Source organism: Sinohyriopsis cumingii, unplaced genomic scaffold (assembly GCF_028554795.1).
Source record: "Sinohyriopsis cumingii isolate HCF-2022 unplaced genomic scaffold, ASM2855479v2 utg002097l, whole genome shotgun sequence".
Lineage (NCBI taxonomy): Eukaryota > Metazoa > Mollusca > Bivalvia > Unionida > Unionidae > Sinohyriopsis > Sinohyriopsis cumingii.
In genome coordinates, this window is record NW_028316128.1 from 97154 (window position 1) to 117451 (window position 20298).

A 20298-nucleotide genomic window follows, 5' to 3' on the forward strand; every position below is an offset into this window, starting at 1 on the left:
GTACGTACGCACTTACGTAATTACGTGTCTATGCATCTATGATATAGTATAATATGCACATATGTTGTAACGAATGCCTAATTAAGTAATGCTCTCTGTCCTTACATTTTAGTTTGTTTTGCTATTAACGAACATTTCGTAATAGTTGGAAATTTACATATAGTTGAAATGTTGCTTTTTAATGATCGAAATTACATAGTTTAAATAGAGATATGTGCTTTGCATCTATCTGGGTAAACTCATAATTTCTATGGAATTCTTGCATCTGTTGTTTATTTCATTTCAAAACAGATCTGGTAGCTGGAACAAAAAGTGGATGCCTATGATAAACGAAACGAACTGTGTATTTTTGTATATATTTTGAATAATGTTTACTAACACGGCAGAAAAGAAATACCGTATATATTTTCATATAACTCGTATCTAATTGCAAATTGCACACACCCAAATTCGCTAGATCTGGCTTTTTACAGTAAGTTAAGAGTAATAAGAAGAACAAACAACATGGACCCTGATCCGCTGGTGTGTCAATTGACGGCAGATCAAGGTGCACATTGCTTGCACTTGCACACAGTTTATAGGTGAGTACATATGGTGCTTAAGTTTAGCAAAATCTGTGTAATCATTCTGGTAATATCAGTTAACATCAAAAGTAAACTCGTGTGGTGTTTTAGGTTAGTTTATTTCAAAACAGACAAATGCAGTTAGCTATGACAAAAGTAGCAATACAAAATACATGCGTAACACGATTAATATACACACATTTTACTGAATGTATATCTGTAACAAAATAATGGTTACAACAACTTTATTATGAAATCTGAACAGGTGCTTCTAAATAAAAATCAAAACAGACCAAAAGTCATAAAATGTTCTGAATACCTTAGCACTATAATGATATGTAGCGGACAAATTTCAAAAAATGGTAAAATCAACATTTAATTAGAAAAGAAAAAAAATTCCTGGTAGGCAACTAACTCTGAAGAAAAAAATAAAGAAGATAAACACTGTGTTATTTTACAATATATAATGCAATTTTTAGTCTTGAGATAAATATATTTTTCTGTTTATGGAATAAAACATCAAACCATTAAATCTCCCAGAAGCAATTAAACTGTCATGGGCTTGCAGGATATGACATTCAAAAACGTGGAATACCTGTCCCAATTTTGAAAGCTTTTCCAAACAAAATCTGGTTTTAGAAGACAAGTTCTTAAGCCATATTAGGATAGTGTTTTTCCTCTGGCTTTTTCACATTATAAAATCAACTTTTAGTCCTTTTCTGTTATTACTTATGATCAGAGATAATACAAACAAACAAATTATGTTGTAAAGTTTCATCAAAATCTCCTTACCATCATGAAGACCGTTGAGCTGAGATATACCAAAATGATGCATATGTAATACAAATGTTATTCATAAACCCTTATACCCCAGATAACTACTAAATATTCACTTTGCAGACATAACAATATTACAACAACTAATTCGGGTACAAATCACAGAAGGTAAATCCTCTAACATTCAAGAGGAAAATGCATACAAAATTCTTTATATCACAGACAAAATTAATGCCAGAAAGAAAAAAATAATGTGTTCATACATTATACAATTATTATAAGTCTTTTTTTAATTTTAAGCAAAATAAATTATATAATTTAGCTGTATAATTTTACACTTTGAATTTAATTCAACAGTTCTCTGGAAATAATACCCCATTTATTAATATACGTGCCTGGAATTTATTTTAGTGACAAAATATGTTTTAACAAAATGAGATACTGCAGGAATGCTTTGCGAAACTGGAAGTATTGGTGAGTAATTGAATGAGCACAGGCTGTTTCATTATTTCAAGTTTCACAGGAAAATGAAAACAAAAATTCACAAAAATAATCAAATTTACATCTTGAGCTGAACACATGTTCATATTTGATACCTAACAAATTAAGCACATGTACAGAGACTGTGATAAATCTTGTTCCTGGAGTCCATTGGCTACCACAAGCATTAGTCTCAACAATATTTTTAATTCAGATCACCTAACAAGTACCAGAAATATTGGTGTTTGCAGTATGTTCAATCTGGATTACCTGATGGGTACCAGAAATGTGTGTCTAGGCAATATGTTGAAATTAGATAGCCCAGTAGCTACCAAAATGTTTATGTGGGCAATGTGTCAAAATAAGTTCATTAAGTTACTACGCTATGTCATTAGCTGTTATACCACTTTTTCAACAATATCAAACAATTTTCCAAGAGACTGAATGATTTATTTATGAATCATAAAAGTGAACAGGGGAAGTACTGAACCTCATAGTTTTGCATCAAAGAGCTTTCTCGGGACAACTGAATTAAACCAGAGGTCTAAGCTGTCTCTGTACTACTGAATTAAACCTAAGCTCTTTGCTGGTCCCTGAAGCAATTATCATATGATGATATAATACTAACACTCTACACCTGTACAAGTGTAAGTTTTTGCCAATAAAATCAACTGAAATTTGTGCTATAATCAATTAAATGGACCAGTTAAAAACATTTAAAATAAATTTTCATTCATATATATTTATTTCCTTCAGATACCTGTCCGTGCATAGAATTAAATCCATCTTTAATTATCCGTTTCTTTAGTGCAATTACTCCTTTCTTCTGATGTTAAAAAAGTTGCTGAAATATCACATTAAAACACTTGGCTGTGAGAAATATGTTTATCTTTGTGCTTCTAGGCATTTAAAATATTAAAGATGATTGAATGTGTTTTTATGTGTAATTTTTAAACAATCTGTTTACATTAATCTGAAATACATATCAAAAGACTAATTGCATGCTAGGCATGATGAATTGTTTGAATTACTTTTATGTATATTTATAATTACCATATATGGGTTATGACAATACATGTTGGTATGTTTAAAATTTACAATTTTATATTATTCAGATATACAACTAACCTATTTTGTGAATTCTGAGTTGTAATTTACACTCTGTGAAATGAATATGTACCCTTTGTAGTACAGCACAGCTTCAATTATCGAACAACCAATGTCTCAATCAGTCTGTCCAAACACCAATGTCTCAATTAGTCTGTCCTAACACCAATGTCTCAATTAGTTTGTCCTAACACTAATGTCACAATCAGTCTGTTCAAACCAACATACCGGGTAGGTTGTGTTTGATCTGAAAACACATGAACTGAAACAATCTATGTTTGTGCATGAGCAATCAATGAAAATGCATATGCTAATTTAAATGCTGAGAAATGTCAGTGTTTCAATTAGACCTTGTGTTGAATATTAATAAAGTTCTTGCTGATTGTACAAAAGATAAGTTTAAGTCAAAACAAAAATAACAACAAACAATTTATTGCCAGTCAAGTTTCTTTAGCAGTTGTTTCATAAATTTATAGTTAGGCTACTTTTTCAGATCCTTGACCAAATGCACCAATTTCTGACCCAGAGTGGTATATTCTACATAGGCATCTGATAAAAAAGGTGACACTAACGATGTAACACATGGACGAGTCAAATGTATTCTAGATGGAGTTCTCTTAGCTGCCATTACCCATCACTTAGACTCCTCATTATTCAATTGCCATTGATTCAAATTTTATTTATGTCCCTATACAAGTTTAGAATTCTGAAGCTGTGCTGTGCATCACTATATAAGGAATATTTTCCCTAATTACTTAGCACTAATTTCTAAGCTCATTGGAGGTGGCACACTACTCTGTTCTGCTTGACGTTTCTTTAATTCTTTCTGCAGCAAATATACTGCTGCCCTGCATGGTTTAATCTCTGGTTTTTGGTATGTAAGGTTATTGACGGTATTAAAGTCAAAGTTTCCTTCTCTATCAAATGATCTTGGTTCTGGCTTAAAGTCTTTGACTTTTTCAGCTTTCTTGGGAATAAAAGTTGACTTTGTTACACTTTCTCCATTAAACTTTGTCTGCGGAGGTATGTAGGGTCGGTTCTCATGGAAGTCACCATGTCTCACTCTCTGGGATACACCCCAATCTTTGAAGAATTCCTGGAAACTTGTTTGATCTTCAAACTTGACATCAGATGCTGTATGCAGTTTAGCAGAAGGTGGTACAGCTGTAGCCCTACTGTGAAGTGCCTGGACTTTATCAATTGGTTTGTAGTCTCTCTGTAAATATAAACATAGACCATGCATCCAATCAGGGCAGACATTTCATAACTACATTTGGCATATAACATTCCAAAGCATATATCTCAGTGACAGCTATGTACCAACAAGTTCAGATCAATCCATGATGATGAAGCAGGTGGCAATTTTGCTAACCAATCAAAAGATAGAGTAAAACCTGCTCAAACAGATACATTCAAGTAAAGATAACCTATTCAATTAAAGCTCCTATGTTCATTTATCAATTCTTTTATTAATTTCCTGTTCATATTTTCAACCCCTACATATAAAGGCCAAACTATTGTGTTCCCCAGTGTATCTTTCAAAACGATGTTTTTCTCTCTCTCTCTCTCTCTCTCTCTCTCTCTCTCTCGCTCTCTCTCTCTTTGTTTACAGTTTGTAATATAATATTTATACCTTCTGACTTGTCTCTGTCTCAAATCTTACTGTTGGGGGTTGGTAGGTTTCACTGTCTTTCTTGCATGACTTTGCCACAGGATGTTTGGTGATATCATGCCCTTTGTAGATATTTCGTTGCTCAGTTTCAAAACTTCGTCTGTTAAAAAGAAATTTCATATGCAAATTATGATTTAAAATCATACTGGTAATAGATAGAAACAATAAAATGGCCCTAACAAATGCAAAGGACTCAAGTGTTTTTGTTCTGTGATAAATCATTTACACTAAAATGATTTGGTAGAATAAATTCTGGAAATGTTTCACACCCTTGTACAGATGATGTTTGTAATATCAACTGACATTTTTCTTGCTTTGTAGCCCATATATATTTATAAAAACTAAAAAGGTTAAGTTAATTGTTGATTTGGACAGAGAAATAAATAATAGGTGTTGTTGAAAAAATTATTTTTAGTAATTTTTAAAATGAAAATGTGTGTTCATGTAAATATGTATGTATGTATGTTTGTATGTATGTATGTATGTATGTATGTATGTATGTATGTATGTATGAATTCATGCATGCATGCATGCATGTATGTATGTATGTATGTATGTATGTATGTACGTATGTATGTATGTATGAATGCATGCATGCATGCATGCATGCATGCATGTATGTATGTATGTATGTATGTATGTATGTATGTATGTATGTATGTATGTATGTGTGGATGTATGTATGTGTGGATGTGTGTGTGTGTGTGTGTGTGTGTGTGTGTCTGTGCATGCATGCATGCATGTATGTATGTATGTATGTATGTATGTATGTATGCATGTATGTGTGGATGTATGTATGTATGTATGTTGGGAGGTAAGTAAGTATAGGTACTATGAGTGCATTTAAGCAGGTAGAGAGGTGGGTCACTATGGTATTCTTAAGTCTTTCTGCATGTATTTGCTGACCTGTTTCATTGTCCCTTTATAATGTATGAGAATGTGCTCTTACAAATTGTGTTAAATTATCCCCTGCATGTAAAATGTTTAAAGTAGACATGAAATACTAAGTTTATGTGCTTCAGTACCAAACACAGAACTGATATGAAAACAAAGGTTGTAGAGATGTATTTTTGATATGCATGTATGTTTGTATTTTGCCATATTTCTCCAATATTATGCCCATGTTTGATGATAAGACCAACACCAAGTTTTACAAACATTATGTCAAATAAGTTAATACCAAACAGTGTACTGCAGTAACAGCATAGGCCATGGGGCCAATCATGGGAGAAATACTGAAAGCCTTGTCAAATGATAATTTAATCCATCACTTTTCATCATGTTAACAACATAGACTCACTTGGTCAGTTAGGGGAGAAATAGTTTTACACTGTACTGACAGTGTTTACATTTATGTTTCTCTGCATTAAAAAATATGTCCTCACTTGTTATCAAACTTGAGGTCCAGTGTGTCTGGGGCAGGGACAGCCATCTGAGAACGTTTGAAGTCCATATGAGCTGGAAAAGAGGACTTGAAGCTGGTCTCGTCCTGGAATTTTCCCTTTACTCGCATTGGGTTCTGTTTTGATTCTGATACTATTTTTTCTGGTCGATGAAATCCACTAATTTTCTTGTAGGTTTCATTGTGTGTTGTCAGATGATCAAATTCACCTGCAAAATATTTACACTGATATCATGCTGATATTAACTTGATAATTATATTTATATCATACTGATATTAATAGATAATGATACTGTTACTAAATTGATAATTATACTGATATCATGCCGATATTAACTTGATAATTATATCTATATCATACTGATATTAATAGATAATGATACTGATACTAAATTGATAATTATACTGATATCATACCGATATTAACTTGATAATTATATCTATATCATACTGATACTAAATTGATATATTTTGCAAAGGACAAGTCCATATGTTCATATGAGCTTTCAAACTCCAAAATTGAACTTCAAGAAGACACACGATTTCAAAATGTGATTTTTATATTAATTACACCATACTGTTATCAGGAAATTCACCATAGTGAACATGAGGGTCAGAATAGTTCAGTCGGCAAAGCAATCACTGCATCTGACAGAGGTCTTAGGATCAAAACCCAAGATAGATAATATAGTGTTTTTAAATAGATAAATAAAATAATGAGAAAAGGACTGTGATATGACAACATTGTTTTCCTGTCTGATAATGCAATATGAGAAGTCTGATAATACAATATGAGAAGTCTGATAATAGAGTATGAGAAGTCTGATAATACAATATGAGAAGTCTGATAATACAAATTGAAAAGTCTGATAATAGAGTATGAGAAGTCTGATAATACAATATGAGAAGTCTGATAATACAATATGAGAAGTCTGATAATACAGTATGAGAAGTCTGATAATACAATATGAGAAGGTTATAACAGATTCACAAGTAATCTTGTGCTCATGTAAAACAGCTATAAATAAGTACATCATTTTCAAGCATTCCGACATTAACTATTGAGGAAGGTTTCTCAATGAAGTGTAGTCATCCTTTAGCAAAAATACAGACTATATTTGGAACTAAACAAGAATAATTAAGACAGAAATTATTAAACAAGCCTTATAAGGTCAACATGAAATTAGCATAAATGACTTCTTTCTTATAAGGTCACGATCAAGTAAGTACATATCACTGATCTCTTATACGGTCATGAAGAAATTAGCACAAATGATTTATTTTCTATTAGCAAATAATCAAAAATTCACCAAAGCTATTGTAATTTTTACATGATGCATGTATTAATTTTGACACTGATGCAAGATTCCAGCTTCCAATAATAAATGAACTTCTAGGGTATAAAACAGGAAGTGAAATAAATATATCATTGAAATTACAGACAAAATGATTCTGACATGATATCTTTGCCATTTATGAAATTCTGATGTTTGCTTATCACACAAACATGATATTAAACTCATCTAAAAAATATGGAATAGATTTATGAAATATTGTATGAATGAGATATCTATACTTTTATGTAAACATTTGATTATTACATGCTATATTACACTTTATCCATTTCTGTTTTACTCTAAGTAACATGGATACATTGCATCTCTACCTTTGCTATAAATTCGCAATGACTAAACAACAAAACAATCATCAAATCTGTCAGTCAAATGTTTTACATTGGTAAGTTTGATCGATTTCTATTATAACTGCAATGTTTATGGCCACTCTAAGTCTACAATGATTTGATTAACTGATGCATTGTTTAGGGGTGCTCTAAGCCTATACAAATGTGATGGAATGTTCAAAGCTAATCAGTCTGAAGTTGTGTGATGTTCTGATGGAAAGAAACTTAAGAAGTTTTACAATGCAATACAGCCTATACTCTTAAGAATGCCAATATTATCCATATACATAAATTGTCACTGTATGAGCTTGACAATAAAAATGGTTATAAAAACCCATAATTAAGAGGAATATATAGATAGAAAATCAAAGAAATATTCTATGTGAAGAATAGAAAAATAGTATGAAAAATGTTCTTCATCAGTTAAATATCAGTTAAATATCAGTTTAGATATAATAACTGATGATTGCATAATTATAAAACTAAAATAATAATAAATAAAACTAGAACATGCTTTAAATAGTGTAAGAGAATGTCGGGTAAAATCATGTCACTTCAGATTAATGTACTAAACAATGTGATTATTTTTTTGATTTCATCATCAAGGAAATAATTCTCTTTATTACAGTGGTGTATGTTTAAATCTCAAATGAAAGCAGTGAACATGATTTTTAATCAGAAAATTAAATGTGTATGTATTATTTCTTAGCACATATTTTTTAGACTGGCAGAGGATTTTTATATTTTTGTATTTCACAACATCATGGAAGTAGCCGATAGTGTTAAGATTAGACTATGGTAAATGAAATATCTGTTTAAAAGAATTACTAAACAACTGAAGTAGGATATAATTGCCTGGTGAGAAGTAGGATATAATTGCCTGTTGGAAAGTAGGATATAATTGCTTGGTGGGAACAACTTCAATATTTATTCGTCAATATTCCATCTACGAAATGCCCATGCTAGCTCATTTGAATTCCTGTAAGTTTTTTTATTATAATTTTACCGAGTAGCTGTAATTCTTAAATGACAAGCTGACGGTGAAATACTGATATTATTGTGAAATGAAGGAATAACCCATCAAGTTCAGAAAGCAAACTTTATTCTAAAATGATGTTGAGAATTTATTGTTGAGAATATTGACATGATATGACTGGTAGCACGTTACTCGTGTGAAAATTAACTGATGGAAACAAATGGAAGTTTTATTTCGGAATCATAACACAAGAAGGGCCAACAGAGAAATGGAAAAGAGGGGCACAAAATATCAGCACTGTAAAAAAAACAACAACATTAATTTAGGTGGCAGCACGAAAAGGTCAGATTATCAATATTTGATTTGCATGTTTGTATGACAACACTGTAACGTATAGATATTTTAGTCGGCTCATAACGAACAAAAAGTACTCAACAAGTACAAGATGATAAAGTAAGAACTGTGGAAGTAGCCGATAGTGTTAAGATTAGACTATGGTAAATGAAATATCTGTTTAAAAGAATTACTAAACAACTGAAGTAGGATATAATTGTCTGGTGGGAAGTAGGATATAATTGCCTGTTGGAAAGTAGGATATAATTGCTTGGTGGGAACGACTGTCATTATAATAAATATTATTAGGGTTGAAAATGGGATTTTGGATGGCATTTTAGGTGTACAGATGGCAGTCTGCATGGGTGGTGGTATATGATGCAGGAATGAAATAATCTGAACAATCATTCAGTAATAAGTGTGTGTGTGTGTGTGTGTGTGTGTGTGTGTGTGTGATTTGGATTTTTAACATAGATTTAACAATCTTCCAGTCATATCACTACAATGTCTGCAGTGTACCAGTTTATATAAATGTCTAGCACTGGGGCATCATGCCACAGCATCACATCCCACCCAGTCACATTATTGTAACATTGGGCTCACCAGTCCTAATACTAAACTTGTAATGCTGAGTGCCAAGCAAGACAGCTGCTAGCACCCCATATTTATAAGTCTTTGGTATGGCTTGGCCGGGGTTCAAACCCATGACCTTTTGCATCGGAGGGGCAATAAGTAAGGGAAGCAGTATAATACATGTCACTGCAACAAGTGCAAACACTACATCAGAACTTTTATTATCTTGATCTCAAGTTTCAGGAAACTTTCCTTCTCCTTAACTCAATTGTACATTTTTATAAAATAGTGACATTTTAAAAAATATGAAAAACTTTATTTGATTTAATAGAGAAAAATCAAGGTTAATACCAGGTTAAAATAAAATTCTCAGTCGTATTGATTTATGAACAACATGGTTTGTTGTACCTTCAGTCCCGATATGATCATCCACCATCTTTATTAGATCTGGTCTGCGAGCAAACTCGCCTGTGAAACTTTGCTTTGTTATACTCTGTCCAATACCTTCTTTGCTTGGAGGGAATAGTATGGAGCCTAATTAAAGAAAAAAGTATTAAAAAAATTAGATAAAATGTGTAATTTCTGTAGATGCACTGAGTGAAAAGATAAGGTTACGTTAAGATTCATCTCTGAGCCAGTCACTAAATGAGTCAAATTATGTGGAATATCACCAAATTAATTAGGAATTCGCTTTAGCTACAAGACAGAAACTATGAAAATAAAGTTTCTTGGCTTGTGTTTCACTTGTAATTTACTTTCATTCCTGCCTTTTTATATTGGCTCCAATCCTACAACAATTATTAGCTTCAAGTCAAATCTCAATTTTCACAATTAGCTCCTGGCATATTGATTTTTCCACTGGTAAAATTTTCTTCAGTATTTAAATTCAGGCCAATGCCTAATCTCTGTCAAATGATCTCTGAATTGTATGCATGTAATTACAAAAAGTACAGGCCATATTTTAACTGTCTTTAAAAAAATATTACTCGACAGTCTGAGTTTTGAGTTTATGCTAATTTTGTGTTCAAAAGTTTATAAATCCCATGCATGATTTTCTGCAATTAATAAATGCCATTACCAGCGAAACTAGGAAGCTCTCCAAATTGTGTCATCTTTTGTGGTACCCATTGCCTATGGTGATCCTTATAAGTCGTTCTGCCATCAAATTTGGCACTGGATTGACGGACAGTGGCTGGTGGAGCAGTTCGTCTCATCATTTCCAATTCTAGCTTTTTAGGGCCAAACTCTGCCTTGTAATATGTTTCCCCTTCTAAAGGGACTGTTGGAGGCTCATATAAGTCTTTCTGGAATTAAGAGAACATGATTTTCAATCTCAAATATCAAGTGAACTTTTCACAGATATGAAATAAACTTTTGTGTTTAAATAATTTTTAAAAAGACTACATTGAATGGCACATAACAAGCCAACACTATGCTTCATATTCCTCTGTGAGTGGCAGAACCAGGACATTCCTGGCTTTAGACAACTTGGACTAATGAGTGATACTGACCTTGACCTTTTAATCTTATAACTTAAAGTTACCTTCCCTATTCCAAAGGCATACCCTTTATGAAGATTGGTGAAAATGTTGGTGTCAATTACAAAAGTATAAAATGAAATTTTGAATTATGTGGTTTTGCTGTGACCTTGACACAGAAGCTAACATTCTTAACATTGATTATTTATATCTTTCCATTAACAGCAGCAGAAACCCCAACAAGGAGTTTAAAGCAAAGTTTCTGATTGCATCCTGGACCTTAAGGTCAAAGTAACAGGCATTTGTATCAGAAAGAATTGTCTTAACTTCGTAAAGATTCATCCCAAGTATGAAGAAAATCTATCAAGAGGTGTAGGAAATATAAGCAAAGAAAAAAAAATTCAATCAAAGCCTTAAAAAACTGTTCAGTGACCATGACCTTTAACACAAGATCAAAAAAGTAAACATTTTCAACGAGCAGAAAACGTTGACACGTACCGGCGCAAAGTCTGGAGGTCTGCCTACTTTTTCTGGTGCCTTGTATGAAGTTCTTGCGCTGGTTTCGAAAATCATGGGAGGGAGATTTGGGTCCCGGATGGGAGGAGGGGGCCTTTTGCTGGAACGGGGTCGTGTGTCCTTAAACTCCTTATAAGTTGACCTATAGTCTGTATCAGGAAACGAATGCAGTCTCCTCGGGCACCTTGGCATCTGATCCTTCCGCCGTTTGTGACGACTGGAACAAAGAGAAAAACAGATGATCATTACGTTTACCTTGTACGTTTTATTCTCTGTTGCTGTTCTTCGTTAATACGAAGGTAAATACCAACACGTAATTCTTCTATTCGATAAAGACGGTGATGCAAATTTCGGATTCGATCGATGACGGTACCTAAGTGTTGTTGAGATCTCAACCAACTGATGACGTTTCGAGATATGCTGCATTTGACCGACTCAAAGGTCAGATGAGGCATAGCGCGTACCGATTTATCAGTCGGATGCAATAAAACATCTCGGTCAAATACGCAAATTGAAATTGGTATCAAACCCATGGTAATTCACAAGAATTAGCTAATTGTTTTATTTTTTAAATACCAAAACAATGTATCATTCTAGGAAACAGTTCGAATACAATTATTTGTTACCTTTCGCTTTACTGTACCTTTTCAAATTTATATTTTCCTTCTTTTTTTTTTCTTTTTCTTTTTAGCTCTTTACACAAGATACACATGAGTGCTTCACGCAAAAATGCTATATATGTGACCATGATTCGAAGGCCACAAGACGGAATTGGTATGTCTCTGAATTGTCGGACATTGCTTAACGAGGAGACAGAGTACAGACGAACTAAAATCAAATGTGGAAGTTCACGAAATGCGAGCAATGAAAACGTAATCAAAGCGTTAAAAAAATTATTATCCATGACCTTGATCTTAACGCCACCTGGTGAGCTCGTAATGCACAAAATCAATAGTATTTGTTTTACAACGACACATTTCAAACATTTAACAAAATCCATTACTAGGTTTCAAATATAAACACATAAAAATGATAACCAAAAGCATAGCATAACTTAAAAACGACGCAGGCAAAATAAAAAATAAAAATATCGCTGTTGTTGAGCTCTTCTGTTAACACAGGCGAGAATTTAATCAATGCCGATACGTTTCCTATATTATATGTAACAAAATCTGCTGACTCCTTTCGTGTCATTTTACATTGAACGCATTGAACTAAAAACAAGTATGGGTTGGAGAAACGACTTCAATAATTTGCATTCCTTCACTAAGTTGTTTGAAACCAGAGCAACATAGCATAAACACTAGAACAATAAGCCAACACGCGATCAGTGAAATAGGAATAATATAAATATCGATCACAGAGGTGGGATAATCTGTAAAGCAAGCATCATTAGCTTAACAGCTTTCATTTATAACGCATTAGCTCATGATTATTATATATCGCACTTTATAATACTTCTTTATAAGAAAAGCCAATAAAATTACACTGGACAACAAATTTTTACAAAAGTCATGTTACTGAAATAAAATTAGTCAATTCTTATCAATTTTTATGTGCTGAACACGAATATGACAGTCAAATTGCAAAATTGGCTCTAGTTTTTTTGTAATCTGCAAGAAATTAATGTTTACATAACGAAATGCATTCCAATAGTAAAAGGTCAACTGTAATAGCCTACCTATAAAAAATCAAGTCATTGACTACATCTTAGATTTCTTCGCCTGTCTCTTGTACAGCTGTTCGGGAGCATCTCTGAGGAGTGTCCAGCAGTAGTCAGCCAGCATTGTAGTGGACCATTTTCCCTGGTATCTTTGTTCCATTGTTGCGATATCTTGATGAAAACGTTCGCCGTGTTCATCACTAACAATACCACAGTTGTTAGGAAAGAAATCCAAATGGGAATGAAGGAAGTGAATCTTTAGAGACATATTGCAGCCAAGTTTCTTATACTTCATCAACATGTCTTCTACTAGTTCCTTATAGTTTTCTGCCCTAACATTTCCGAGGAAGTTTGTAGAAACTAGGCGAAAAGCATTCCATGCTTGTTTCGCGTCACCTTCCAGCAAGTTGTTGAACCGGTCATCTTTGAAAAGCTCTCGAATCAGAGGACCCACAAAAACTCCCTCTTTAATCTTTGCTTCGCTGAGTCGAGGGAATTTTTCATGCAGGTATCGGAATGCTGGCAAAGTCCGGTCAATGGCTTTCACGAAGTTCTTCATCAAACCTAGTTTGATGTGAAGGGGTGGTAGCAAGATTTTCTGAGCCTCAACCAGAGCTGGGTGTTGGATATTCTTCTCTCCAATGGCTACATTCTGCCTGTGAGTCCATTCCTTCCTCATGTAGTGCATTTCCCTTGCTCGGCTATCCCACTCGCATAAGAAACACATGTATTTTGTATATCCTTGCTGCAGTCCCATTAAAAGGGCAACTACCTTCAAATCACCACAGAGGTGCCAGCTGTACTTGTTATACTCAATGGAATTCAGTAGCTGCCTTAAGTTATCGTATGTCTCTTTCATGTGGACAGCATACGCTACTGGAATAGATGGAAGAATGTTTCCATTGTGCAAAAGCACAGCCTTGAGACTCAGTTTCGAAGAGTCCACAAATAGTCTCCATTCTTGTGGGTCATGAGTGATTTTTAAAGCATTCATGAGGCCCTCAATATCGGAACAGAATATCAGATTACTTTCCTTTCTGAAGAAAGGCTCCAATTGCTGGTGGCGCTTTCGATATGCAGTAATTGTGACATCTTCTTCTAGAAGATTCCATTGTTGGAGTCTTGATCCTAGCAATTCTGCCTTGTTCTTTGATAAGTCCAAATCACGAATCAGGTCATTTAGTTCTTCCTGTGTTATTCTGTGTGGGGTTGATGATGCACCACAGTGAAAATCTGGATCACTGCATGCTGATGGACCAGGAGAAGAACAGGTCGACTCACCTTTGTCTTCGTCAGATGAATCAAGAGAATATTCTGCTGGAGGTTCTGGAATAGGAAGTCCCTCACCATGTGGAACTGGTCTCAATGCAGACGGAATGTTTGGGTAGACTATTCTCGACTTCTTTCGCTTCGTTATTCCGCTGGAAAGAGGAGGAACCAAGCAGAAGTAACAGTCATTTAGGTGGTTGCTTGGCTCTCTCCACACCATTGGGACTGCAAACGGCATTGATGACCTTTTGCAATTCAACCACTGTGAAAGCTGTGTTGTACATGTAGCACAGCATATATGCGGAGCCCAAGGCTTGTCTTGGTCACCAACCTTGCATCCGAAGTAAAGATGATATGCCTTCTTCACTTGAGAATTGATACTTTTCTTCTGGTTGGCAAATGTCACTTCCCCACAAATATAGCAAAAATTGTCCGCGGTATTAACACACTTTCGAGGCATTACTGTTCTTTATTGTACGTAAATGGATAAAATAATAAGTTTTATGTAACAGTAGCTTGAACTGTCTCGCACAACGTCTAAAATATTTTAAATGCTGAACCTATCTGATTGGGCTTTATATAGTACACTGCTTACGTCAGCTTCAGCAGCCGCCTGGCATTAGTATAATAGGCCTACACATGTATAGTACACTGCTGACGTCAACTTACTTCAGCAGCCGCATGGCATTAGTATTGCATTGCATCAGAAAATGATGCAATCAACTGTGGATGATGTGAGCATGATGGTATTATGCAATGTTACATCATTATTCCGGATGTTGCTGCAGTCCTACTGGAGAAATTTACACAGTGAAACATAGAAAATGAGGTATATGAATATCTTCAAAACGAGAGCCAATACAAATTTTTCACGGTTATATTCGTGTTCGGCACACCAAAATACTACAGATTAGGGCCTTTTCAAGTCAGTAATGATTTCACTGTTGACCAGTGTTATTTTCAGTGATACATATTAATTTACATTGCTCATTAGCTAGAATGTTCGGATAGTCTGCACAACAAACTAGTTTTAGACTTAAAGTCGTCTTGTTCTCTGTTTTGCCTTTAATTGATATTTTTTTATAAATAAACGAATGTAAAGTACACTTGTTTAAAATATATCTGAGTCTAAAGGACACTTGTTCAAAATATGTCTGAGTCTAAAGGACACTTGTTCAAAATATGTCTAAGTCTAAAGGACACTTGTTCAAAATATGTCTGAGTCTAAAGGACACTCGTGAAAGCAAATTTGTCCAAACTATGATTGAATCTAAAGTGCATGTATTCAAATGGAGTTCACTCTATCAGGTTGAGTATCCTTAATATGAACTGTTTGGTTTTTGCTTCAGAGAATTTGCTCTAAAAAAATCGTTTAAAATTATCACACTATCCAGCGACAGACAAGGGTGATGATAGTTATAACACGTTCGGGCCTTTCCGTCAATAATCTGAAAACAAACCTTACAACTACACCAGTAGCTGGCATTTAATTCCACTGCGTCACCAAATGACGTTATGAGCACATTATACACCTAGGATTTATTCATAACCAAAACATTCCCAAGTTTCTTTTTTTCATTTGGCAGGAAATTATTTTGCTCCACTTACGCAAATAATTCTATAAAGGTATCATAAAGATTTCGATATGGTTCTAATTTTGTTTAGCATACTACTTTAATTAAATTATATCAATTAGACCTAAATACGTGCCGATATATATGGATCACCCAATACTGGCACAGATGTGCATATTACGTGATTTATTTGCATACCGTCGGGTGTGGGACATTTAGTCAGAAAGTCTTAATTCTAGTTACAGATCTATTCATGCACGGGGAATCAAAGACAAAAAGCCAATCGTTTACTTTGAACGTATTTAAAAGACATACCTTGAAGTACTTTTTTACTATTGTGTCATAATGAGTAGAGCATAGATATTACTGTTCTGGTGAGAGATCAATTTTAGTCAGATTCCTAAATAGGGACAAATCAACGACAACGACCCAATCGTCCAGTCTATTTAAATGAAACATGTTGAAACAAAACAACGACAACGACCTAATCGTCCAGTATATTTAAATGAAACATGTTGAAATAAATCAATGACAACGACCAAATCGTCCAGTCTATTTAAATGAAACATGTTGAAACAAACCAACGACAACGACCCAATCGTTCAGTCTATTTAAATGAAACATGTTGAAACAAATCAACGACAACGACCCAATCGTCCAGTCTATTTCAATGAAACATGTTGAAACAAATCAACGACAACCCAATCGTCCAGTCTATTTAAATGAAACACGTTAAAGTAGTAAAATAATTGATATCATCTGACCACCAAAGCTTTACTACTTTTTTATATAAAAACATTGATGGTTACACCATCAAAACCATACAAAGTTTAAAGTGAATGGCTGTCTTTGAACATATATTATATGCACTGTTTATAATTAGTAGCTAGTGGACACAGTAAGAAGACTTACTATTAAAAATTAACGGAACAAATTAACGGACTGTTGTCCGAGTTGTAACACAAGAAATCTATTGACAGAAATGGAAAAGACGAGAACAACATATCAACAGAGTAAATTGCTAGCATTTCAGCAGCAACCAGACATCGAATGATCGTCTGCATTTTATTGTGTGAAGAAAGAAAAGTACGACCTAAGAATTTTATGTTTATATGGAAGCGATATAACTTAGATGTATTTTAACCAGCATGTAAGGAAGAAAGTATTTTAGAAACATCAGACAGAATATGTAAAAATAAGTATTGAATGTCATAATAACAGAATATATCCAACAATGTGTTTTAGGTCATAATAATGGAGTATGTATAGCAATGGGTTTTGAGGTCATAATAATAGAATACATATAACAACGTGTTCTGATGTCTAACAACAAGATACATCTAACGATGTCTTTTAGGGGCCTAATAATAGAATACATGGAAAAAGTCTTACAAGTGGAACTCTAGCATATCATAGTTTAAAGGTGATCCTGTTTCGAGTTTTACAGATAGTAAGTTGTTGTTATAGGCATTTATGCGCGACAGACACCTTTGAATGTCAACCTAGTAAATAATTCTCATCTAAGTACACATAATATACACAAAACAGAACGGAAAGAGTTATCCGATGATTTTACAAGAGAATGCTTTATAATATTATCAGAATTTTATAAATAGGAGTACATAATATTTCCTGACAAGTTAGAGAATTTTTAATTCGTATTCTACGAAGATTCGAACATGCGAGCCTGTCTATTGTGCACGGATGAAAATACCTCCATTATGTTGTCCATTTAGAAGGCAAACTAAAAGAATAAACAGACAACACATAAATAGGATTATCGCCAGAAAGCTCCAGGACCTGCTTAACAGAGCTTTATACGAGAACAGGTTTGACGGGGAACATGATCGGGTTTGTACTTATTTTTTAACAATGTCTAACAACACGTACTGAAGACAATAAGCAGGAAACGTAGACGGTTCACGTCTGTAAAATTATGTGAACATGTGACGTACAAATTTTAAGGGTTATGTATCACAGAACAATGGTTTTAAACACCATAAACATAAAGGAAATGCAACTAGTATTTAAAACGTTACTTAATATGCTACACACAAAACATTGCTCAGGAAATAGGTCAAGATACGAATTAATCTTTGGGTAGTATAAACTATTTAATAGTACATGTAGATAAATACTTGCCAATGAGAGGAACATCATACATGAAATTACCAAAGATGGGTAAAGAACGAAAACACTTGTCTAAATGTTCAGAATAAAGATTACATATGTGCTTTCCTTGCCAGGTGATTCATAATAAAGATATACACACATATCATACAATAAAACATTAACATGTAGTACGTTGAGTTAATAGATGCCCAATCAAAATAGACAATTGATGAATTCGATAATAAATGTAACGTATCAGCCAATGAATAGAAATCGTAGTCAAACTAATAAACCATTTAGAATGATCGAAAGAAAAGCTCATGCGGATCTTGCTTGTACTTGATGGAAATAAATATCATTATTGCCGAATAACAGTGTTGTCAAGACTGGTTTCATCTCGAGTAAACAAACATGAAAATAAAACTATAAAATAATATATTGTACGAACACCAAAGATTTAGAAATGAAGTAAATAACTCAAATGAAATAATGCATAAAATGGGTCCCGTTGTAAAATTAAGAACCTAACATTATTATTTATAGTCTCATTTAGTTTATATTGTGATTTCGAAAGGCCAATATGCATTTAAACAAGACACCAATAAATCATGTTCAACACAAAAAGCCAAATATATACCGTTTGGAATTCACCTTTATTATACAAATACTCTGAGTCATTGGTATACAAAGGAACAGAAAGGTTTTACATATTTAGGAGCATTTACGAAAACATTGCAGAGAATCACTCAATTGAAATGCGTTAAAGGTTTTAGTGTCTATTGAAAAGGAAATCGCCGTAGACGACGTTAAAGCCAGCAAAGAAATAAATTACAGTGATTTAACTGGCAAGATAACGGTCCTGCAAATAATATTTGTAATTTGAACTACACACGTCCAAAAATATATGCAACTCCTTATTAATAATATATATTGTTTCATGTTTCTCATCTGTTTATCGCCTCGAATACGGGAGGTCGTTGGTTCGAAACCCCGGGTGAGTCATACCAAAGACTTACAAAAATGGTACTAACAGCTGCCTCGCTAGGCGTCAGCATTAAGAGGTTAGTGTTAGGACTGGTCGGCATGGTGTCAGGATAATGTGACTGGCTGGGACATCATGCTACATGTCTGTGGTATGATGCCCCAGTGCTAGACATCAGTTTAAACTGCCACAATGTATATATCGTAGCGATATGACTGGAAAATTGTTAAAGCTACGTTAAAAATCTAAATCACACACACACACACACACTGACACACACACACACACAAACACACACAACTATACACACACACACGCATCTGCTTATCAAGACTTTGGTGTAAACGACCCAAATCTAAGAGGAGAAAACATCAAACAGTGACTATAATAAATTTTGTTCAGGAAGGACATTGTCTTTAATGGATTTGGAGATGGTGCTAACGAAGTTTTTACGAAGACACTGGAGTTACTATATAATTTCAGTTTCATTTGACAATGGTAGAAACAACGTGCAAACTCTACATGGTGAAACATTCACAGAAACCATGAATTTTCCGAAAACATGTTACCCAAATATTTCAATGACATTTACCCGTATAAGTAAATAGATGACTTTCAAAACTAAATTACCAACAAATCAACTAATGGATCTCTGAAGATCTAGGATAGCAGAGGACTATTATCGGTATATAAAAGATATCGTGAAGCACTTCACACTGCAATCGCTGTGTCTCTCACGCGTCTAATACAAATTGTCTGGGAATGCGTGCTTTCAAAAGTATAAATTGGATTCTGCAGATTATTAGAGTGTATAGGGAATAGTTCACAATTCTAGTTTGGAAATACGTAAAGTAGCATTAAAACTTACTTACAGACTATGATATGTTCGTCTCGTGATAGAATGAGAGATCTGAGAAGGAATAAGCATAATTCTGTGTAAATATGCTAAAGCATATCTTTGGTAAATAAAAACAAAGGTTCAGAACCTACCCATTAGTGCCTGAAACTTTAACGCAACAAAATTCATCAACATATTTTTTAAATCACCATTACATGGTAACTTAACAGAGGTGAAAAAGATTATAAAACCGTTACGTTATTGTGTATGTTAAGTAAGGACGAGAATAATTCGAAGTTTCG

The 20298-nt window shown here is 33.9% G+C and overlaps 1 protein-coding gene across 2 annotated transcripts in view; it reads right to left on the reverse strand.

The window, feature by feature from the left end:
- Window positions 1–663: 663 nt before the first annotated feature.
- LOC149771155 (uncharacterized) overlaps window positions 664–20298 on the reverse strand; it is a 32895-nt gene continuing 13260 nt past the window's right edge. For both annotated transcript variants that reach the window (XM_089948797.1, XM_089948798.1), the window contains exons 2-7: window positions 11541–11775; window positions 10643–10868; window positions 9973–10098; window positions 5985–6210; window positions 4561–4699; window positions 664–4143 (exon numbers count right to left, since the gene is read on the reverse strand). In XM_089948797.1, the coding sequence (XP_089804923.1) occupies window positions 3679–4143; window positions 4561–4699; window positions 5985–6210; window positions 9973–10098; window positions 10643–10868; window positions 11541–11775 (1417 nt within the window). In that variant the 3' untranslated portion in view covers window positions 664–3678. The remainder of the gene's footprint in view (window positions 4144–4560; window positions 4700–5984; window positions 6211–9972; window positions 10099–10642; window positions 10869–11540; window positions 11776–20298) is intronic.